The sequence below is a fragment of the Sarcophilus harrisii genome, chromosome 1 (assembly GCF_902635505.1).
Source record: "Sarcophilus harrisii chromosome 1, mSarHar1.11, whole genome shotgun sequence".
Lineage (NCBI taxonomy): Eukaryota > Metazoa > Chordata > Mammalia > Dasyuromorphia > Dasyuridae > Sarcophilus > Sarcophilus harrisii.
In genome coordinates this window covers 525,317,272-525,342,845 of record NC_045426.1, presented here as the reverse complement: position 1 = coordinate 525,342,845, position 25,574 = coordinate 525,317,272, and the positions used below count along the sequence as shown (strand labels likewise).

Here is a 25,574-nt window from a genome sequence, read left to right as displayed (position 1 = left end):
TTTATATCCTTATTCCACCTATCTTGTGTGGAATGCATGCTCCTTGAGTGCAAGGACTTTTGTTTCTTAAGGGATAACCAGGTGGTCATATCTAGATGTCTTAACAGGTGATTGATAATTGCAGTATGGAGCTCAAGACAAGAGGCTTGTGATTAGATTACTGCAGAAGTATGCAAAGAAAAGAAAAGAGTTTATCATATACTCATGAGATTTATCAAAACTTGGAAAGAACAGTGAGATAGGAGAAGCAGGAGAAAGCAGAGAAAAATATTTAGGTACAGTGCCAGATGCTGCAGAGGAATCACGAAGGAGAAAAAGCCACTGGATTTAACAGTTAACCCTGGAAAGTATAGATAAATGATAGAGACACTTTTGATATTGACCATATCAATAACTACTGTTAATATGCCATTTGAAATTAAAAGTGCATATTAAGATTCTACTTTGCTCATTTCTCCTACTCTTAGTGCCTCCTCTACTGAAATTGTGTTGTTTATGTGCACATGTGGTCTCTCCCAATACATTTTAAGTATTTGAAGGCACAAACTATTTCATTGACATCTTTGTATGCTTAACACACCTAGCACAATGTCTGGAAACATACTAGGTGCTTAATAACTGCTTGATTGATTTGCATACATTTTTGTTTGAGTTTCACAATAACCAAGTAAGACAGTAAAATGTTGTTTATCCCTAATTTTATCATTGCTGAAACTAAATCAGAGTTAAAAAGAGTATAGATTTGGAATTAGAACCCATATCCTCTGATTCCAGATATACAATGCTGGCTCTACTACATCACACAATGATAGCATTTCAATCTGATCAAGTAAGTTATTTCTTGTAAATTCCAAATTTGGGGGGAATTGTAATATAATCTCAATATGTCCTTTTTGTACAGAATATCTCTGATTAGAGACAGATAGGCAGATAGAGTTTGCTGGACCTACAATCAGGAAGAGCTAAATTCCTCTGACACTAGATACTGTGACCTTGGGAAAGTTCCTTACCTTCAGTTTGCCTCAGTTTCTTTGACTAAAATAAGATGAGGATAATAAAAAGTATCTACTTCCTAGGATTTTTGTTTGCAAGGATTCAATGACAGTGTTTCAAAGAGCTTAGCACACTGCCTGGCACATGGTAGGTACTATATAAATGTTATAATTATGATTATGATTATTATAGTTGACCAGTTCTGCACAGATTGGTACAGTAGTATGTATCTCTTTTCCTATGGGACTTTTGTTTTTGCCTCTGCTGTTCCTTTTCTTTGTTCTTTATATGTATTTGAGAGAATTGGAAAAGAAAGAAGACAGTGTAAGGAATAACCAAAGTAAGCTTTTATTACTGTTTTAGATGACTTAATGAAGACTTCCCAGACTAGGGGAGGTAGCTCTCACTTGGAAGAGATGGCCTTTGAATCTGAATGCTTTTTAAAGTTATATTCCAGTTAGAGTACTCTTCTTAGGTAATGTCTGTTGTCTTTTACTGGCATCCTAAATGGCTTGTCTCTTCCAGTGGGTCAATAAATCTTCACCGGATAAAGGGATAGTATGTTGCTGCATTACTTCCCATATTTTCTAGTTCACAGATTAGAGTTACTCTGAATTCTTAGCACAGTTTATCCACTAGTCTCAGGAATTATGAATACCACAAACTCTATGACAGATAACATTGAGAAGGCAAAATAATAACTTGTTTAGAAGAAAAACGGCCTGGAACTCAAATGGGAAATGTGGATTTTAAATCAATTTGCCTCCCTTATTGAAATTAGACTTTTTGTGACCTCTTTATGGGGAAAGGAAAACAAAGATTTTTATTTCTTGAACGTTTCAGTACTTTTAAAGTTGAGTAAACTTAGTGACTACATGATATGATTACAGTGCCTTTTATTATGTTTGGCATAAGAAGCTTAAGTACAATCTGTGATTTGTTTGGTAAAGGAAAGACAATTATACATAATCATTTTATTGGCTGAATATTGTCTGATCGATCAGTTGGTTATTTTTAACATCTCAAGACAAGACAGGAAAATGAAATGTTAGGAAGGAAGTCATGATTCTCTTTTTAAAAAGAAGGGTAGATTTATAGGAGACCATAAATTTCAAAATACCAAAATTTCAGAAACATAGAAAACATGTTAGAAAAAATTATTTAAATTTTTTTCTTGATACAGTTCATTTTGATGATATTTTAAAAACTAGAGCTCAGAACTGATTTTCTTTTCTTTATTGTGCTTGTTTACAAGTGAAAGATTAAAGGGTGTCTCTTTAAAACATAAAGTAACTTGTTTTCCCCTTAAACTGAGATTTTAATTTTAGATAGAAAATATGCTGTTAATGGTGTCCAAGAGTCAAAAGTACATTTTGATTTTGTGGACATATGCATTTAGAAGACATAAAGAACCTGCTGTATTGTTAATTAACTAGTTCTTGAAATGGAGGGTTAATAAATTTTATGCAGTGAGAGAAATGTGTTTTTAATGATATTCAATGGTTAGGAAAGGATGATATTCTGGGAAGAATCTAGAAATCAAGAGACTGATTTTAGTATGGGCTTTGCTATTAATTGATCTTTGGTGATTTCTTTTGGTCCTTTTTTTTTTTTTTTTTTTTTTAAAAGGAGCTAGAGAAGATGATCTGTATGTTTTCTTTTAGTTCTAAAATTCAGTTTTGTGTAAAAAAAGATCATTAAGATAAGAGAGGAGCTGGATTTGAATCCTAGTTCTGCTACTTTTAAGGTTACTTTGAGTATGTCTCCATTGTATAATTTTGTAGTGGGATTAATGACAATGGGTTGTTGTAAGGAGGATACTTTGTAAAAACTATAAAAGAACTATTTGTAAAATAGTACATTTGAAATGTTTTTAAAAAGGAGTTGGAATATTGTGTTCTTAATTAAACTTTTGTACCCTTTATTGTAGTTTCCAGTATTTGAGATTGCTATCATGTATAGATGACTCCATCCATTTTAGCTCCATTTTGGAAACATGCTGTGGTTTTGCTTTTTATTCTTTATTATAGGTACATTATTTCTTTTATAGAAGGGAAACAGAAGCTATGTAAAAATACATATTTATAAGGGGATATACTCATGATTTTTAGGGATCATTGTGGTGAAATTATATGTGAATTAGAGATGTAAATTTGTATTTTTCTGGGAGATTTCCTAAAAGTTTAAGAGGAGGGGAAAAGAATCTTGCTTTTTATTTTCTATCACATGCAGGTAAAAATTGCTTAGTTTTAAAATCTTCTGTCAGTTGTTACAACTGCAGTTGGTCTATAGGTCTGTGTCTAAGTTAGTACCCGTCAGAGATTAATTTGAATAAAAACATACTGACATGTTTCCAATTTGATGCTTCGTTTTTGTAATGAACAATTTCTGGGTCTTTTGAAGATTTACAAACTGCTTTCTTAATAGTAACTGCAATCAGGAAAGTACTCTTATTTAATTACTTTCATTTTACAGATGAAAAAGTGATTCACTTGTCCAGTGTTGTAGATGGGAAGTTAAGATAGGGACTTGAATCCCGAGTTCTCTTGACTCAGTCAAAAAGTTTTTTTAAAAATGTCTTTTTTATTAAGTATTCCCAATTACATCTAAAACATTTTAAGCATTTCAGTTTTTAGAAAACTAAGTTCCAAATTCTCTCCTTTTCTCCTCCTCTTCCCCTCCCCCTTGAGAACACATCAATTATACCTGTGAAATCATGTAAAACATATTTCAAATTAGCCATTCAGCAAGTGTTTATAACTGGAAATAGAGAAAATGAAATTATACCTTGCCTTGAAGAATTTTATTTCTTAACTTATATTTTGCTGTGTCATATTAGATCATGTTTGATGAGTTTTACTCCAAATCTAACATACTTTCCTTGATATCAAACTGCTAGGTTTATTAGTTAAATTCTGGCAGGTTTTTTTAAATAAGTGAGAAAGTTTGCTTTCTCCTCCCAAAGGTATTTTAAAAATAGAAAAACGATCCTTTTGTTGTATTAAGAGCTCTGAATAAAACAGTTGTTAATCTCTCAAAATGAGAACAGAAATATGAGAGCAGACTTTAGTCATTTTGGAAGACAACATTTTATAGGCTTCTTAGCCACAATATAAGTTATATGAGTGATGTTCATTATTTGGGTCATTCAAGCTAATTAATATTTTAAGGACGTATAGTATATTATAATTACTAAGGTCTTCCATGTACAGTAGACTAGCCTATTTGAATTTTCTTTCAGTCCTGAGGGAAATATTTTACAAATGATAGGATACTTGGGCTCCAAAAGGTGATTTAACTTGTCCAAATGTCATCCCAATAATAAATTTTTAGGCCATGGATTCTTAGTCCTGTAATTTTATATTGCCTTTTTTAATGTGCATAATATAGTTTCTATTTGATAATTATATAACTTTAATTTCTTTTTGATTATTTTCAGTAAGGGATCAGATGTCATGCTTAATCCAAAACCTTCAGAGCATCCTGCCATGTGTGAAAGACATTGTGCAAAGTCATCCTCAAAACTTTCTATGCACATTGAAGGGTAAGTAACAGAAGTAGTCTGTCATTTTGATTGTCATTTTTTTTAGGAGGGAAGGAGATGTTGGGGGAGGGGCCATGGTACTGTATATATCAAATTGCTATTTTGATTTTGAGCTCTTTAAAAATAGAAGGAGGGGTGTGGGATGAATGTACAGTACAGAGAGGTTGATGTGAGTCATCAGCCTGTCATTATCATTTAGATTAGTTTTCTGAAACTAAACCTTTAAAAGTAGCAAGTAAATTTAATTTTCTTGTTGTGAAACTGCATCTAACTTTTATTCTGTTAGAGACCATTGGAAAGAGGAGAGAACAGTTTTTGCTTTGAAAGCAGAGTATTATTATTCTCCTGAATTATCTGATATTAGATCATCATCATCTTCCCTTTAGAACTTGTGGTTCAATAACAAGTTTAGCCTTTTATAGGAGACTTCCTTTTTGTGATCAAATAAAATACTTTCTAGACATCAGGAAACAGTATTCAGTTTCTAATTTGAATTTGAAAAATAATTGGGTACCAGAGAAGAAAAGCTAAAAACTCAAATTTTGTACTTAAAACACTGTAGTAACTTAAATATTGTAGAAATTCAGGAGAAATAAATTTTTTTTTGTGATAGATTTTTGAAAAGCTAAATGATAACATGTTAGGGGAGGGGAGAGAGAGCATTTCTATATTAAATTTTTCTATAAGTGTTTAAAAAATAGGAACTCTTAAGGTTTGGGAGTATAATTTGGCTTAACCATATTATTTAAACTTCTTTAGTAAATGCAATGACCTTTTCCTCCCATTTCTCTTCTTCTCCACCATATGAAATAATTATAATAATATAAAACATTGTTGATGTGAATTATTTAGGGAAAGGCATTAAACACCTATGTTTAAACTATGTGCCAGGCCCTGTGTTAAAGATTTTACAAGTATTATATCTTTTAATCTTACAGCAACTCTTGGAAATAGGTTTTGATAATGTCTTCACTTTACAAGTATGGTAATTAAAGAAAGCAAAGGTTGAGTAACTTATCCACGTTTGTATAGTGTCTGAAATTAGATTTACACTCAGAACTTCCTAACTCTAGGCTCAACATTCTTATCTCCTATACCACCTAGCTGCCTCAATTAATAAACTTTGTAGAAACTTAATGGAAGTTAATTAGAATCAGCCTGTTTGGAGATTTATTAATGTCTTAAGGTTTGGAAATGACATGTGATTAATATAATTATGGTCCATTATGGCATTTCATACTTAATTCCTTCCCTGTTTCCACATCCCTACCTGTTTCAGTAACTAGGGAAAACATAATAAAGTAGTAGGCACTTTTTGGTTTGCATTATTGACTTTTATGCTAACTGAATTTCTCATTGTTCTAATCTTTTGGTTCTAAGCTGCTTGCTTTTAAATTTGTGTTCTTTTATTTTAGGTTAATGCTGAACTATATCTGAGTTATGTAATAAGATGCCAGATATAAGATTTGAGCTATTTGGCCTAGAACTTTAGTTCCCCTGTATTCTAAACAACTTAACTATTTAACCTTGCTACCTGTTATTAGTTGTGTATTTCTGTGTAAGTTGAGGTAATTTAATTTCTTTTAAATGGTATGAGGATAATTAGGAAATAATACAAAGATTTAGGAAACCAAAGATATAATTCTGTTAGTGAAATTAATATCATAAATGCTCAGGTCTGTATCAGTGAAAAAAATGGCAGCACACAGTTATAATTATACATCTAGAGTAGAATGGCTTGTGGTCCATCTTGTAAGTGATTTAAAAGAAAGATCCTCTTTTAGTAGGTGTTTCATTTGAATATGGCTAGAAGTTGAAAATATTTTATTATAAGTAATTTGATATGCACTGTTTCAAAATTGATTAGTCAGTGTATTTATAACATTTCTTCCCCAGAACTTTTTGTTACAAATGAAGTTCATCTGGTAACTTTTAAATGAATTCATTTTTAATGAATCCATCTTCTTTTAAAAAATGTTATTATATTCTTTAGTGGAATCTCATCTTCCTAATAGGCAAATGAATAATGCTATGCATAAAAACTGGGTTCTAATTTTTTGTTTGTATTTGAGTTTCATCAGTCTTGTCTATCAGGATGACAATTGGCCAATGTAAAAACATGTAAGTTTGATTTTCTAGTAATATACATAGTTTGAACTAACTTTCATTATTTGATCAGGTTATTGGCAAAGTAAATTTAAAATCATGTTAAGACCAATATTGTAGGAAATATTTAGCAGAGAATATCTCTATAAGTGACCCAAACCAGAGAAGAAATTCTCTGAGACCACACACAAACCAGAGAACTGTATTTGATGCTTCCAAAAAATCAAAAGACCACACTTTTATTTTACTGTTTACTTTTTTCCTTTTTGCCTTTTATCTGTAAGGTATACTTATGAAAGGGGATGGCCTCCTTTGATTTTGTCAAAATGTTATCAGATGGAATTGGCCCTTTTGATTTTGTCAAAGTGGCAGTCCATTTTTGTCCTTTTCCTTCACATTGTTTTCTCTTGTAAGAGCCATAGTTAAGAATCTTTGATAGTGTTTTAATATTAGTTAGTGATTTATTGAGATTTCTTCTTTCAATAGAATCAAATTGGAGAAATGATTATTTTTCTCATATATTATTAACTAATTGTTGTAGTAGAATCAAGGTTTTTCCCCTTTTCTACTTCCTCATACAGAAATCAAACAATCTGGGGAATCTTTCTAAAACATTTGCCCAGTGAGGATGGTCAAAATAATCTAATCAAATAAACTCTGGGCTAATGGGTGCCTTGCTGCTCCTTGTGTTTTCTCTGACAGGTCTGGGAAGTATTGATTCTCCCTTTACTGAGGAAGGTGATTAAGGAATTGATAAGTCTCTGACCCAGATATGAGAAACTCAAGTCACAGGCTCCAAGACCCTCATTGTAATATAGCTCACCTTCTCATTGTAATATTCCTTCTTTCATTAATTGCTGATTGTTATCCTAAGGAACATTATTCAGAGGGCATATGAACTGTGAAGCCAAGTTCCCATAAGGGAACTTTAGTTTAAGAGATAGAGCCAGATGATCATCCTTTCATTAATAAACATGCTGGCATTATTAATGAAATGATTGTTACCCAGAAAAAATACCCAGAACCTTTTTAAAAAATAAATCTAATGCAGTGTCTTATGAAATGTGTCACATAAGGATTTTTTTTTTACTGAATTATAGTTAAAATCATTAAATGATGGTATTAAATAATTTTATTTGCTTCCTTTTTGAAAAGTGTTTTCTTTGAATCTAAATATAAAAAACAAAATATAGTCAGTATATAAATAAAATATAAGTAAAAAACAAAATGTAGTCAGTATTTTCTAAAGAGATCTTCTCTGCTACTTTGGTATGAAGGTGATTCTGAAATCTTGAAGGCTATGTTTGTGGAATGTGAGGTCTTGTGGTTTGTATTCAAATAGAAAGGCTTTGAGTCTTTTGTTTGAGTACCAGTACCTCCATAAGTATGGATATACTTCTCATTAACAGCAAGTCAGGAAATGAAGGAAAAGGATTATCAGTTCTGTTCAGGCCTTTTCTGAAGTGGCAGAAAAGAAGGAAGAGGAGAGCAATAAACTCATTTTTAAAACTTTTAAACAGTTAATTGTTAAGTTCTTTCGATATGTCAGCAGATGAGATAATATACTACTGAGAAATTGAGTTAAAGTAATAGGCATTCTTGTAATAAACAAAAGTGGAAGATTATAAATTGCTTTAAGATATGGAAAGAACCTGCAAACTACTACAGCCAGCAAATACTTGATTTTACCAAGTAGAGACATAATAGCCAAAGGCAAAAACAAGTTTACAGTATGATGTCATCTGTAAAATATTATGGAAAATAGTGCAAGATTATAAATAATATCTTATCACAAAAATAAAGAAAAGCATTGGAAGAGAAATAAATTTGCAAGAAAGTTTGGTATTAGATTGAATTAAGCCAGACTATCTGAAGAACATTTTCAGATTAAACTTGAAGGGAGATAACAAGCAGTTGAAAAATGGAACAGATTTGTCAGCATTTCTATAGTGATCTAGACAGCAATGGAATTACTACAGGTGAATTTGAAACCTAATGGACTATTTGAGAAATGCAAATAACATTAAAAAAATAAAGTTGCTAAGACCAATTGAATCAGAACAGTTATATATAGAATAAATTTGTGCTATAGGTGACAATTAAAAAAGCCTTGAGGATGAAATTTATGTGATATCTTAAATAAATTTTGGTGGAATTACTTTCAGTCAATTGATATTCTCATTGAAATATATCTCAGTGATAAACCAAATCATTTCCAAAGGAGCAGTAATGAACTGAACCAGCTATGCCCAGAAAAAGAACTCTGGGAGATGACTAAAAACCATTACATTGAATTCCCAATCCCTATATTTATGCACACCTGCATTTTTGATTTCCTTCACAAGCTAATTGTACAATATTTCAGAGTCTGATTCTTTTTGTACAGCAAAATAACGTTTTGGTCATGTATACTTATTGTGTATCTAATTTATATTTTAATATATTTAACATCTACTGGTCATCCTGCCATCTAGGGGAGGGGGTGTGGGGGGGGTAAGAGGTGAAAAATTGGAACAAGAGGTTTGGCAATTGTTAATGCTGTAAAGTTACCCATGCATATATCCTGTAAATAAAAGGCTATTAAAAAAAAAAAAAAGAAATATATCTCAGTGAGAAAAATGTATCAACTATTGTGTCACCTAAAGTATCCCAAGTTTTAGAATGTATGTGAGCTAAATTAACAATGGATATGGTGATAAGCAATCTTGTGGCATATTACCAATGTAGATTTAGGTACAAGAAATGACAGGATGAGTAGCCTCTAGGAAATGTTGTTACAAATCAGCTTATCAAATACTGCAGGTGATACTGCAGTATCAAATACTGCAACTTAACATGTTAAGTTGTAAGGTTACAAAAAAAAAATCAGGTTTTGCCTTTACAGAGGTTATATTGCTAATGGGAAGAGTGAATGTAAATAGGAACATCATAAGATAATTTCAAAGATTGAGAGACAACACGATGAAAAGCTACTGTTACACTGGTATCAAAGAATTTTGAAAGACTTAAAGAAATGAATGACTAAATGTGTGTTGAATGTCATATCTGCACAATTCATGCAAGAACATATATCAGAATTGCATAGAATAAAAATGTATGGTTGGGATAAAATTAGTCTAAAATCTGTTGGGAGGAAGTACCTATACTAATGAAATCAGAGTTTCATTGAAATATTGGTAGGTTAAATTTGCATTTTGTGTGTGTATGTATATATATAAACACATATAAATAGGTATTAATGTGCATATATGCATTTATATGAATACACCCATATATCTTTCCTACAGTTACGGAAAAAATATTTATCATTCACTGTTTTTGTAATGCTTCTCACAGGAAGAGAATTTAGTTTATTTTCTCTTATTCTACTGAGATTCTATCTATTGTAAACTTAATTCCTTAGGAAAGTGAATCTTTTAAAAGCTAAGACAGAAGGTTTTTATAATAGCTTTCTATAACAGCTATAATAGTTGGTGAGAGTGGATTTGGGAGTCAGTGATTTATCGGTCAGCAAACACATTTCTAGATGTTTACCATATGGCAAACACTATGCTAGGTTCTGGGATTACAAACAAAATGAAACAGTTTTTGACCTCAAGGAGCTTCTACTTTTGTGGAAGTAAACAATATGCCTACATATAAATCTATACAAAGTAAATTACATGGTTATTTTGGCTCAATGAGAGGTACTTAGAATCTTGAGGAAGATCTGGATTTAAGTTCTGCCTCTGACATCTAGCTATGTGACTGGTCAAGTTACTATATTTTCACTCATGACATTTTGATGGACTAACAATGTAGAAATCTTCCTACTATTTGGTGGCATAATAGTTGAAAATAAGGAGAAATAAAATGTTTGGTATAACTGTAAAATGGTTAGTCTCATTCACTACTTTAATTATTTGTTGTCCTTGGACAAGACACACATAGTTTTATGTAAATGGTTACCTTATTCCTGAAGTTTTGTCTAAAAGGAACCTGTACCTATGGCTAAATTTCCACAGTTGTAAAAGTATTTAGTCACTTTTTCTAATCTCTTGTCCCAGAATAATAAATATTTTTTCATTCTGATAATAAACCCTGCCAGCTACATAACAGATATTCTTCCAGAAGTCTTCCTTTTTCTACCTTGATTGATTCCCCCCTTTTCTGTTTTTTTTTCCTTTCTTGTGAAAGGTATTGCTTCTCTATCCTAAATTTCTGAAGAATGTTACTGATTGACTATACTTGTAAACAGGCCTAGAGAGTTATAAAAACTAAATCTATGCATTAAGAGATATAGAAGCTGCAATCAACAGTTTGCTTAGCATGCTAATACATTTCTTTGCTTACTGTTTGTCCTGTTTTTGACTGAGTGATTAAACTCTCTCTAATAGATATCCACTACAAAAAAGTTACAATCCTCTTTGTTGAAAAAATTATCTGACCATTGCTTCTAAGGTTCTTTCCATCTCAGATGTTATGTGTAAACATATCATGCATTAATTGTGTATTCTGAGACTGTCCTTTAAGAAAAACAAAACCACAACCTCAGACTAGCAGATTTTTATAAAATAGTTGCTCAATATTTTTTCCTAATTAAAGTTTAGGAAAACATATTTTTCCTTTTGAATCATAATAAGGAGGTGGTTGTGTAATTAGGGTAATCCTTTTATATATTGGTCAGAGTTCATCTTGACCTGTAGTTTTGTCTTTTCCATTTTGTATTTATCCTTCTATTTAAGGTTTGTTGAACCTGTTCCTATGGCCCTCGATATCAGGAACATCCCACATAATCCCATGATGTATCTGTCATACAATTGTAATGTTTCATATAATTCTAGGATTTATCTATCTGGAAGGAACCTTGGGAGAACATTAGGCCCAACTCCTTCCCTTAGCTTAAGTAATTAAATTAAATAAATGCTTAAATTCTTCAGAAAACTTTGTAGGACCCCAATTTCATCTTGAAACACTAAGAAGGTCATCTGAAAGTTTTTTGGGGGGATTACTCTTGAGGACTGAGTTAAAAATGGATGAATATGGTAAGGATGGTCAAATATGGTAAGTGTTTGATCTCTGATTGTGACTACTGTGATTTCAAATAAATGTGAAAAATATTAAATCATTTTCTAGTAGGCTTTAAAAATAGTTTTTAAAAAAGTAAAAAGTTTTTTCATATTAGTCAAGGATGTGTTCTCCAGTTTATGATCTCATGAATACTGATATAAATCAATATTCTCCTTCTTGTGACAGTCTTTGAAATCCTCTAAGATAGTTACTAAATTGTATTAATTGAAAAGTACCAAAACTAGTCAGTGGATTTAAGAACTTACTTACTGTTTACTAGACATTGCTAAATGCTGTGAATTTTTTTAAAAAGTGAAATTGTCTTTGCCTTTAGGGAATAAATTAGAGAAGATAACATGTTTAGGCATACATTTGTGCACAAAAAAATGTTTAATTACAAGATAATTTTCTTGGGAGAAATAAATGTCTGGGGGAGGGATCAGAAAGATCTGTGTAGAAGTTGGTATTTGAGCTGACCTTTGGAAAAATCTACAAGTTATAAAAGGAAGAGGTAAGAAAGCAGAATTTCCACAAATGTATATAAGTTGGAGTTTGCTTTTTTTGTTATGCTTTTGGGTCACTTTATTATATTATTGAAAAGTTCATGAGGGCAGATTCCCCCCCCCCCCCAATAAAGAAAACAAGAAAGAGTAATGCTACAAGTTATCTTAAAGGCAGCTCATTGATGCAGTAGATAGAGCACTGCATTTGGAGTCAAGAAGACCTGTATTCAAATTTGGTTTTAGACATTAACAGTGTGTTGCAGTTGAGTCATTTCAGTTGTGTTTAGTTCTGCATTACCCTGATTTGGGGTTTTCTTGGCAAAGATACTGGCATAGTTTGCCATTTCTTTTTCCAGATCATTTGAGAGATGAGGAAATGAGGCAAACAGCATTAAATGACTCTTCCAGGATCTCAGAGCTAGTAAGTGTCTGAGGCCAGATTTGGGTTCAGTTCCTCTTGATTTCAGGATTGATCTTCTATCCATTTTATCACCTATCTACCCATTACTGTCCCTTATGACCCTGAACAAATTTACTTAATTTCTGTCTGTATGATCAACTCTAAAATATGAATGATAATATATACCTCCCAAAGTTGTGAGGATCAAAGGAGATATTTGTAAAGACCTCAGTCTACTTCATGGCAAATAGCCTCTTGAGAAATGTTTGCTCTTTCCCTTTCTCTTTAAATTTTGCATTCATTTATAGTTGGTGAGAACACTTACTTTTCTTTGTTTCTTTAGCTGAGAAAACTAATTTTCAGATTAAAAATTTACATTTTTTTCTCTCTGCTTTTTCCTCAGTATGCCCTCTGAGATTCTACTGAAGATATTTTCTTACTTGGATGCTGTTACCCTTTTATGTATCGGCTGTGTGAACAAGCGCTTCTATTCTTTGGCCAATGACAAGTAAGGAGAAAAGCATAACAATTAAATGTTTTAATCTTTTATTAATTACCTATTATAGATAAAGAACCTTATGCTAACTCTTTAGGAGTATCTAAACTTTAGAATCATGATCATTCTAAGTAGGGAATAGCACACAGATACACATAATACTTAATGTTGAATAAGTGCTTTAGATTCATCAAACAGTAATATCTATGAAATCCAAGGTGATGGGAGGTTTGCCTAATCAAACCTTAAATAGAAGGATAAATATAAAGTGGAAAAGACAAAGTTACCAGTCAAGATGAACTTCGATCAATGTAAAAGAATTATTCTAATCACACGATCACCTCCGTATTGTAATTTAAAAGAAAAAATGTGTTTTCCTAAACTCTTAATTATGAAAAATACTGATCCACTATCTTAGAAGAATCTACTAGTGTGAGATTGTATTTTGCTGCTTTATTTATTTTTTTTTAAGGATTGTCTTAGGATGTACAATTAATACAGGATATGTAATCCATCTTAGGGGTATCAAGAAAGGCTTCATGCAGAGTGTATTTTTTTAAAATTTAAATTTAAAGTTAAATTTAACTTTAAAGAATGAATAAGTTAGAGTAAGATAAACTTAGAAAACTTATTCCTCATAGCAAAAAGCCTGAGCAAAGTCAAAATTATAAAAAAGTAAAGTGTATCTTACCCATTTTCCTGTGTATAGCATAAGATTCCCTGATGCAAAGGACAATTTGGAGTAGAGAGAGTTAGGGTGAGAAGACCTCTTGACTTTATTTTTCATTTTAAAAAAAGTATTTTCCACTGCATTTTACAGACGAGGAAACTGAAGCCTAGAGAATTAAATAACAAAACAGAAATATATTTAACACTCCTGTGAGACAGGAGTTGTGAGACAACTCCTTCTATTTTGTGTTTGAGTCCCCAAAAGGGTGGCTTTTACTGTTGGGAGGGGTACTATTCTTGTTATCTTAGTTCATGAGCACTTAACCAGAGCCTTTGTAGTTAATTAAACCAGTAAACCTAACTAGCTTTGTTAGCAACAGTATTTATTAAGGTGGTGTAGTCAGAACATTCCCCTTAAAAATTTAGGGTACACACTTCCAGAAAATACACACACATCCATGGATTCAACAAGTAAGTAGATTCAAATTTAATGTTTACTGTTGTTTAGGCACATGAGTAAAATATGGGATTGGGTGGGATTAGTAGTAATTCAGTTAGACTATTAAAATTTACTTTCTTTCATCCATAGCTGGTGTTTCTTCCTGCCACTAGGGAGTAAATGCTTTAAAGCTGCAGTCCTCCCCTGGATGGTGACTATATCTCTTTGTCTTCTTTAGTTACTCTGTTTCCAGATGGATTCATTCTCTCCTACTTATCCAGTTTCTTCAATATAGTTATTTGGGGAAGGAAATACATTCCACTCTATTTCCTTTATCTTAAAAGAGAATTAATAGTTTTCTCTCTGGTTTGATTCTTCTTCTAGCTCCAGCTCAAGAACTGTTAAACTTTTGACATTTCACCCAGCAAGTTAAAATCCCTATAAGGGTAACTAGTTTGACTTATTTGATGTTTTCTTTCTTGACCCAATCAGACAGTTTCATGCCTCATCAAAGAATAATAGGGTTTAAAGAACTTATTTATATATTAAAACTTGCTTACAGTTAACCACTTCTGTTGTGAATTGTCTAAGTTGAGACATAGGGAATCTTAATCTCTCTCCTTTACAAATACACTGGAGATTTCTGTGAAAATTAAGGGAAACTGGTATAAAAGCAAAAAACTCTAAAATCAAATAGTGGCTAATGCCACATGAAGTTCTTAGAATGATTTCATTTGTTAGCATTCATATCTTACTTTTAAAATCCAAGTGTAGTTTTTTTTTAGTATAGTTAAGAAGAATAGTAATATTTCATAGTGTTTGTAAGAATTTAGTTGATGAGCTAAATCAGCAGTTCAATGGATGGTTTTAAGAAGTGCTTAGAGAGGGAAGAAAAAGTACTACATAAAATACTGTATTGCTATTTTAAACCTATTTTTCCAAAACACAATTTAATATATGCTTTATAGAAATGCTTTCCTTTGAGTGAGATACACATTTTTAATACAGTCTTATAAGAAAAAAATCCATAATACCTCTTGTAAAATTTTGTGGAATAATCCTCTCAGTACAGCAAAATCTTGACCAACATTAATCTTTAACATTTCTTTTCTCTCCACATTTAGAAATAAGGTATATAGGAGGGCTAAATAACTTCTTAGTTCTTGTCAGTGATAAGAGTTTATGAAAAAAAATCATTAAATTAATCATTTAAAGATCAATCAGTAGAAGAATATTTAATACTAGGAATTTAGTTTTTAAAAAATAACATTTGGTTTTGATATTTAGATCAGTATAGATTTTCTCTCAGTCTTCCACAGTTCTGTGGAATAGATAAAATTTATCTTATTTTGAACTGGGTCTTCCTATCTCATTCAGGCTGGAAGTGCAGCAGCAATTGATACGTCCATCCACATATACAGAAACTTTTATTTGACTTTTTTTTTTTTTTTTTAAAGTTGCCCTTCCTCCTCTCCTCCTCTCCAAGCTGGGATTAGTTTGCTCCTGCTTGGGCAGTCACTTTTGAGAGGCTCACCACATTAATACCAAACTTAATGAGGACACTGTTCAGCTTTAACCCTGCTTCAGTCAGAACTTTTCATCAGGTTTAGCATTATCTGATAGTAGGGATTATAGGCCTAGGTAAATGAGGTTTATTTTAAAACATTTTCCATGTTTTTCCATACTTTTCACACTCCCAACTTTTCCTCTGTTTCTCTGATATATTTTGTCTTTTTACTGTCCTGGACATTCCATTCAGGATAGAAGGTAAATTAATAAAATCACTCTAAGTTGACTTTAATGCATTTTAAAGGAGTGCTGCTTGAGGAGTATAATACCTAACCCAAAGGAAAAGATTTTTAGAAGGGATCATAAAACCTGGGCAATTATTTTTTAGTATGGTGTCTTTTCCTTTGACCTTCAAGTGATACTTCAGAAGATTGGAGCCTTGCTTACATTATGATGATGACACTAATATTCATTTGTCATAATTTATCTTAAATTTTCTCTGCACAGCTAAGAATTAGAAAAGTACATTAATCTATTTGCTAAATATTGAATAATAGCATAGTATAGGGTAAGGAGCATTGTATTTGGAACCAAGAAACTTGAGTTTTAATTCTGGCTTTGGTGCTTGCTTGTTAATGTAACAATAGGCAGATCACTTAATTTCTTTGCACCTCAGTTTCCATCTGGAAAATGAAAATGATGCTATCTTTAATCTCCACTTTGTAGTATGTAAACTTTAAAGTATTATGCAATATAATTTGGTACTCCTAATTGAATTTTTACGTGCCTTTGTCAGCATCAGATTGAGCTTGCGTGTGCTCGTGCGCGCGCGCACACACACACACACACACACTCTTTGCTTTTCCAAGTTTACTTGGAATTCTTTTTACTCATTCTGGTGGTTATTTCAGAAAGAAGTACTTTGGAAAGGTGAATAGAGAACTGACTTAAGGATCTAGAAGATCTGTATACAAGTCTTCCTTGTTAATGGGCTTACATGACTTCACTTAACTTCTCTGTTATAAAGAAGTTGGCCTGAATTATTTGAGTGAATTTCCTTATGACAAGTCTAGTCCCTATTTCTTATTCTTACCAATTTCTAATTCCTACTAATATTTTAGATTTTATATGATGAAAATTAGTTTTGATTTTGTTTTAGGTCTCTTTAAATAATATTGATGTGAAATATTGTAATATACTAAGGTTTATGCTCTTGGTTCCCTTTTCTTTTTTTATTTGAAGTTTCTGTTAAATCTAGAATTAGTAGAGGTTTATATAATATTGACAGGAAATTTGGGAATCAGAAATCATCTTGCTAAAGCAAAGTAACATTTATAGGGTCAAATGGTCAATGAACAAATTTGAAGAAAGCAAGAAGGTTTTGTAGAAAGAAAGAAAAGTGCACAGATAAGGAATTCCAATGCAGTGGTGTCATATTTCCTGAAGTAGATGTTGTTATCCTTTAGTTATGATTTTTCTCCCTCCATCTAATAATTTAGATATACAAATCAGGAATGCCAAAAAAGGGGGGGAAGGCTGCTCAAAAGAAAAATAATGAGAGTGCTAGAATGGCAACCATTAAATATTAAAAGACCCAACTGAAGGCCTTGAGCAGTTTTTGTACAAAATATGCAAAAATACTTAGCCTATTATATCACATGAGAAAACATGGACTATAGAAATCTGTCTAGAAAGAAATTACGCAGTGAAATCACAAATCTGTTAATGAACTGAAGAAATTTTACTAAGGAAAATAAAAAGTCTTTAAAGTAAAAAGAGGTATTTGAGCAAAAATATAAGACTCTAGGAAGACTAAAATGTGGTACTTTCTTCTTTTAAAATGGATTCTCCCTGTCCCAAGTATAACAGACCATTATTCTCTTCTTAGATGTTTATTTTACAATTTAAAAGGCATGACTTATCTTTTTGAATTTTCATATTGGGATCTCCCTCCAAAAATGTATTAACCTAATAAAAACTAATCTTTTAAAAAAGATTAGATAGAATTTAAACTTCTTGAGATAATATGTTTGTAGATAGATATTTCAGAACTGTTTCTCACAGTATTTTGCTCCAAGATAAATGTCTATAGTTACTCATTTAATTTTAATTTTTAGTTTAAACATTCCTGATTTGCATATCTAAACTTTGGTCAAATGGTGTATACATATCAATTTTTGAGCATTATTCCACATTTCTTTACAGAATGGTCGCCCTAGGTATCCTCCTTAAATGGAGGATCTGGGGAGAACTCTCAACTAGCCACCTTCTCCCCTCCAATCAGAGGGAAGGGCAGACTCCCTGGGTCCTGTGAAGGTCTGAATTTTAGAGTTGATGTAATCTTGCAGGATGATGAAATTCAAGAGGGCCTGATGGATGTCCACAAGAGTTTAGCCAGGTGGGGGAAGATAAGCTATTCTAATAATCATTTTAAGGCAGAAGAGAGACAATATGATGTGGTATAGAGGATGTATTTTGTAGTTTGATTTCAAGTCTTGCTTCTGAAACATATGTTATAGGATTATGGAGAAGTCATTTATATTCCCAATTCCCAGGAAATTTTCAAAGACTCTAAAATACAGTGAGTTGCTTAAATTGCTGAAGAATTTCTTTATAGAAAAAATGAACAGGTTTATGATTCAACTGAATTAAACATTTATTAAGTACCTCCAATGTTTAAAGATTATACTTCCTTTAAAAATATTTATAGTCTAAGCTATTTTCCTTTTTCAGTAAAAACAGACAATTTCTTCAAAGTCCAGGAACAAAGCCAAAACTGTAATCCCTTCCCTCACTCCAGGAATATTTTCTTTGTTTTTAATGTTGTTACCCTATTATTTTACTTTATATTTTCTGTACAAACCAGCAGTTCTTTTTTCTTCAATATTGTGTTAATTTCTGTCCTAATATATTGTAGGGAAATCCATTGCTAAGAATATAACATTGGTACAAAGACTTAACATTGGTACTAAGAAAAATGAAGTTCTGTGAATTCATCATTGAATTATAAATTGAAGTTACTAGTTTTTTTTTTTTCAATTCAGTGTCTTTTAACATTTATTTTAACATTTTTTCTGCCTTTAATTAGGTTGTGATCTATGATTTCATCAGTGTCAGAGCTTCTTGCACTTGTATAGGTTATATTTTATAAGCTGTTTGAAACTTAGGGAAGTTAGTGTCAGAAAATATAATTTTGTTTGTTCTGACTTGGAAATCCAGTATTGTAGCTATTATTCAGGGCTGCCTATTACTTCTGGGATTTCATATCTCTTCCCTAGTCCAATCCCACACAATTATTCTTGTGATTTTGCTAAGATGAGCATATCACCACTCTACTCATTAAGTTCCAGTGGCTACATATTATCTGTAGGATCAAATATAAACTTCTTTGTTGGGCACTTCAAGCTCTTCACATTGTTACCTCTTTCTACTTTTCTAGTTTACTTACATATTTCTCCCCTCCACATTCTCCAAGCTAGTAATAATTTTCAACTGGTTGTTACTTGTGCCATTTCTCATCTCCATGCCTTCATACTGATTTTCCCCCATTCTGGAAATGCTCTTTCTTCTCCCTCCATCCCCCCACTTCAGTTTATAAGATTCATGTCAGTCACCTTCTATATGAGGCCTTTCATGTTACCCCCCACGTACTACTTTCCCCTTACAAGATTACTTTTTATTTCATTTGTATGTGTTTTTATCTATCTAGCTGTCTGTCTGTCTATCTATCTATCTATGAACATGATTCTCCTGTTAATTGTAAGCTACTTGAGGAAAGGGATTTTTGAATTTTGAGTTTATAATTGTTTTATTTAAGGAATGCCTGCTCATTCATTGGAAGATTTAATTGTAATTTAGTAGAAAGAGAGCTGGATTTGGAATAAGAGGAACTGAGTTGAAATCTTGGCTTTTCCATTATTGTGCTTGTGTGACCATGGGCAAATTACTTCTCTTTGCCTTAGTTTTCTTACCTACAAAATGAGGGGTTTGAACCTTTTTAGCTATAAAGTTATGACCTGACGAATGTCCTAGATGACTCAATTTGTTTGTTCTTGACTCTCAACAATCATTTTGAATATGACAAATAGTCCTTATTTGATTATCACTACTAATAGGAAAAGGGAACTTATCATTTATTTTCCTTAATTTTCTCCAGTTTTATTTGGTTCAGAATCTACTCCGCTTCTTTTTCACCTAAGAGGTCAAACTGGGAAATGAATTCAGTAGAGAAGACAGCTGTATCTTTGAGCCATACATCACTTCATGATAAAGAAACTGGATATTGGAAGAAAAAATATATTGTGAAACAAATAGCAGCTGGAAAAACAGCTGTAACTCAGCTTCTAAAACCTGTAAATCCATATACAGGTCTGCCAGTGAAAACCAAAGAAGCCCTGAGGTAAGCAACAAATTACTGAGTGAGAATCACAGTTTCCCTGTCCCATGATGTGAGTGTGAATGTTTAATGATTGATTTAAGATTGGTGAAGTACTTTGTAAGGGCAAATAGTGTTTAATATTGGCATGTTATGTTTTATAGAGATATTAGGAAAATACTGATCTTTAAGATATAACCTATGACTCAGGATGCCCAAAACTTTTGAGTTTAAATGGACTGGAATTTAATCTTGGATGCTGTCCTAAAATTTAAATGTCTAACCCACTCAAATTTATTCTGAGAAATTTATATTTATAGGTTTTTATAGATGTGAATGACTCCCTAAATCCCATACAAATATTGAAAGTAGCAAATGAATATAAGTAAAGAACATCCTGTATTTCATGCCAGTTACAGTGTATCTGACAATTACAGTATGGCTGATCAGACCAATATAAACTCAATATGCTCTGCCACAGATTGGCCACAAATAGTCCCTATGAACATTTGGGGTGGCTTCTCTAATTTTGTGCATTTTGCATTTCTTCCAAGCTAATTCAATTCTGCTTTGCTCATAGAGCACAGCACTTTCTCTGAAGAAGATGTAGAAGGATCATAGAATCCCATGAAAATACTAAAAAAAAAAAAAAATAACCACAGTGTTATGGGTTGGGTCTGACTCAGGCTAGACTTTTGACAGTTTAAGTTGGATATTAGAACAAATGAGACATTTACATGTCAGTTAAAAGTAAAAAGAGATTTAGTTAACCCCATAGCAAGAGAAGAATATTCAACTAGGATGGATATTGAAGTCAACTTACATTGAATTATTTGAGCAATGCTTTCTTGCCTGAGTCGCTCATTATGGTCTATCAAGGTAGCATCAGGAAGAGTCCTGAAATTTGGCCTTTTATGCCATGGTGATAAGGAAGCAACTTGAGTCTATAGTTTCCTTGGGAAACCAAATCTTCAGGATGGTCTCAGTACCTTTAAAGAAACATTTTCCTAAATTGCATAGGGGCAGGAGTTCAGGTATTATTCCTACCTTGAACATAAAGCACTCATAATAAGTAGCCTAAAATTAGTCCTTGATTATTTCTAATTCTGTCTCTACCAGGGGTTTTTAATCTGGGTTTTATGGACCTCAGAGGATTCTGTGAATAGATTTCAGAGGAAGGCTCTATGGTCTTAGAACTTTTTGTATTTTGATATCTACATTTCAGTATTATTGATTTCTTTAGCAATCCCATGTATTTCATTTTCATATTTAAAAACATAGTCTTTACCAGACTGCCAAAAGGGAATCCATGAAATGAAAAGCTTAAAATTGTTTAAGCCAAATATATTATCTTAGGCCAGTTTACTGTCTCCTAGAACACACCAAGGAATGTCTCTAAAGCAACTTATTCATCTCTCCGTGTGTGCGTGTGTACGTGTGTGTGTGTGGCAAATGGAATTACATGACTTGCCCAGGGTCACACAACTAATAAGTGTTAAGTGTCTGAGCCCAAATTTGAACTCAGGTTCTCCTGATGTCAGGGTTGGTGCTCTGTGCACTGCACCATAGCTGCCCTACATCTTTAAGTCTTACTGGAAACAAGATTTTTTTTCCAGACTGGCTACAGTAGAATAAGACACCTTCCTGGATAAAGAACATAAAGTTAAAATTTTAAAAACTAGACTGGAAAAAATGAGCATAGAAAAAGAAAACCTGACCATATAAAGTTAACTTTGGAAATTGGGAAGAATGAGGCACAAATTTAGGAAAAGACAAGATGTAACAGATGTGAGCAAATCATCAAAGAATAATGGGATTTGGACACAAGTCCAACAAGAATTTCTGGAAAAGCCCAAAGAAATTTAAAAAATCAAATAGAAGAAAAGTTGAGAAAAGGAATGAGAATAATGCAAGAAAATTACAAAAAGAGAATTAACAGTTTCATAAAAGAGGCACTTACCTCCCACTTTAAAAAAAAAAAAAAAGACAAACCCAGAAGACAACTCCCTCAAAAACAGAATTGACAAAATGATAAAAGGTCAAAAATGCACTGAAGAGAAGAACTCAATAAAGTTGAATCGGCCAAAAGAAAAGAGTTTCAAATCTTCACTGAAGAAATTAATTCCATTAAAAATTATAAATAGGCAAGTGGAAGTTAATGACTCCATTGACATCAGGAGACAATAAAATAAAATCAAAAGAATGAGAAAATCTCATTGGCAAAACAACCTGGAAAATAGATCAAGGAGCGCGAATTTAAGAATTATTGGATTACCTGAAATCCATAATTAAAAAGAAAGTTTGTAGGCATCCCTTTTCAATTAATTATCAAGGAAAACTGCCCTGATAGTCTAGAATTAGAGGATAAAATAGAAATCAAAAGAAATTAATCATCACTTCCTGAGAGATTAAAATGAAAACTAGCCATATCATAGACAAATTCTATAGCTTCCAGGTCAAGAAGATAATACTGTAAGAAGTCAGAAAGAAGGAATACAAATACTTTGGAGTCATAGTCAGGATAACACAAGATTTAGCAGCTTCTACATTAAAGGATTAAAGGGTTTAGAATATGATATTATGGAAGGCAAAGGAGCTGGGATTATAACCAATAATTATCAACCCAAGAAAATTCAATATAGTCCTTCAGGGAAAAAAGGATATTTAATAAAATAGAGGGCTTTCAAACATTCCTCATGAAAAGCCTACCCCTGAACAGAAAAATTAATTTTCAAATATAAGACTCTAGAGAAGCATAGAAAAGTGAAAAATGAAAGAGGAATACTAAATATATGAGAAATGAGACATGTAACTCTTAAGAACTTTTTCATTTTTAGGTCAGATGGGTGTTTATATAGAAAGAGGCGATGTTAGTTGATTATGATGGGATGACTTAAAAAAGATATAAATACGGTGTGAGAAAAATGCACTGGGATAAGTGGGGAGAGGTAGAATGAAGGAAATTATCTCACATAAAAGAAGTGTGAAAAGAAAAGCTTTTATAGTAGAGAAGATGGGGAAGTGCTGGTAGCTGTGGACAATGCTTGACTCTTGCTCGTCAGAATTGGCTGAAAGAGGGAATAATATATACACTCAGTTGGCTATAGAAATTTATTTTACCTAGCAGAGAACTAAGAGGGGAAGGGAATAAGAGAAAAGGGAAACCTGACAAGAGAAGAGGGAAACCTGACAGAAGGGAGAATGGATTATGGGAGGCAGTGATTAGAAACAAAATAAACTTGAAGAAAGACAGAATAAAAATAGAAGAAAATAAACAAGAAAAAGAGGATGGATGGAGATACAGAGTTAGTAATCATAACTGCAAATGTAAATGGGATGAATTAACTTATAAAATGAAAGTAGATAACACAATATAGAAAAACCAGAATCTGATAACATGGTGTTTACAAGAATCACACTTGAAAAAGAGATACAATATAAATAGGAACTAGAATAGAATCAATTATGTTTTACCTGAGATTTAAAAAAAAAAATAGAAGAAAGCAATTGTTTGAAACAAAGCAAAAGCCAACACAGATTTAATTAAAAGATATATAAGCAGGGAAAATTATATTTTGCTAAAACATTACATAGACAATGGAATAACACAAATGCTAAACATATATGCATAGCATCCAAATTCTTAAGGGAAAAATTAAATGAGTTAAAGAAGGAAATAGTTAAATTATACTAATGAAAGACCTTAGCTTTCCCCTTTTCAAACTATTTAACCATAAAATAAAAATAAAAAATAAGATGAATAGAAATTTAGGACACTAGTATACTGTTGATGAAACTGAATTGCTTTAACCATTTGGAGAACAGTCTGGAATTAGACCCAAGGAATTATAAAACTGTGCATATGTGTAATATGGGGGAAAAGGAAAAACAAAAACAAAACAAAGTTATATGTTCTAAAATATTAGGAAAGTTATAATATTCCCCTAGAGAAAATTGAATAGGAATAGAAAGGAGTGTACTTTTCAATTGTACATGACATTTTTGCAAAAATTGACTTTGTATTGTGATATAAAAACTTCATAAACAAATGTAGAAATGCATTCTTTTCATTCAGTAAAAAATAAGTTTTATAAAGGGCCTTGGAACCAGGTTAAAATTAATTGGCAGCTAAGTAATCTAAAGAATGGGTGGGTAATAGAATACATCATAGAAATAATTTCATTAACGATAATGATGACATTGAGGCAACATAAATTTATGGGATGCAGCCAAAATATTAATCTAAATTAAATTACCAAGAAATTATTTTATTGGGCTGAAAACTAGTAGAAAAGTTAATTTGAAAGAATATCAAGGGAATTATTGGAGAAAAAAAGAAAAGAGATCTAATAGTGCCAGATCTTAAACTGTATTATAATGTTGTAATTTTCAAAATTATCTGGTACTGATTAAGAAATAGGACGATGGATAGAGTAGTAATACAATACACAGAAGTAAATTATTATACAACCTTATGTTTGATAGATGTAAATATTTAAACTTTTGTATAAATATTCACTTTTTAGTAAACATTGTTGGGAAAACTAAAAGGCAGTCTGGCAGAAATCAGGTATATGTATGACACATTACCAAGATAAGGTTACAAAAGATATATGATGTAGACATTAAAAAATACATATCCTAAGTTAGAAAAACATGGAATCTATTTCCTTTCAGATTGATGAATATAAGAATTTCTGATAACTGAGATAGATAGCATTGTGAGTTGTAAAATGGATAATTTTGATTACGTTAAATAGAAAATTTTTTGTACAGATAAAATCAAAGTTGTCAAGATTACAAGGAAAGGAGAAAATTGGAGGAAATTTTTTGTTGTTGATTGTTGAAAGGCCGCATATCTTAAATATATAGAGAATGTAAATCATTGCCTAATTCATAAATGGTCAAGTGATATGAAAATTCAAGCTGTTGTAGAAGGAGGATTCAAAGTTATATATAACTATATATACATATAGTTATGATTATAAAAACAAATCACTATTGATTAGAGAAATGCAATTAAAACACCTTGAGATATCATCTTACATTGATCAGATTGGGTAGAATTGTGGAAGGGATGGGATATGGAAAAATTGGGACACTGGTATACTGTTGATGAAACTGAATTGCTTTAACCATTTGGAGAACAGTCTGGAATTAGACCCAAGGAATTATAAAACTGTGCATATCCTTTGACCCAGACATACCACTGTTAGGTCTATCTTCCAAGGTAATATGGGGGAAAAGGAAAAACAAAAACAAAACAAAATTATATGTTCTAAAATATTTATTATAACAGTTCTCTTTTTTTGTGGTAAAGAACTGGAAATTGAGTGGGATAGTCTTCAATTGGGGATCAGGTAAATAAATTGTGGTATTTGTGATGGAAATTACTGTGTTGTAAAAACTATGAGCAGTTTGATTTGGGGAAAAAAAAACATGGGGAGACTTGTAGTGAAATGAATAGAACTAAGAGAATTTTTTCTACAAT

General features: G+C 31.9%; 1 protein-coding gene across 7 annotated transcripts in view; it reads left to right on the top strand.

Annotated features, from left to right (window-relative positions):
- FBXO15 (F-box protein 15) overlaps positions 1–25,574 on the top strand; it is a 111,168-nt gene that overhangs the window by 37,457 nt on the left and 48,137 nt on the right. For all 7 annotated transcript variants that reach the window (XM_031946704.1, XM_031946701.1, XM_031946705.1 and 4 more), the window contains 3 exons: positions 4,433–4,537; positions 12,999–13,103; positions 19,865–20,107. In XM_031946704.1, coding sequence (XP_031802564.1) covers positions 4,449–4,537; positions 12,999–13,103; positions 19,865–20,107 — 437 coding nt within the window. In that variant the 5' untranslated portion in view covers positions 4,433–4,448. The remainder of the gene's footprint in view (positions 1–4,432; positions 4,538–12,998; positions 13,104–19,864; positions 20,108–25,574) is intronic.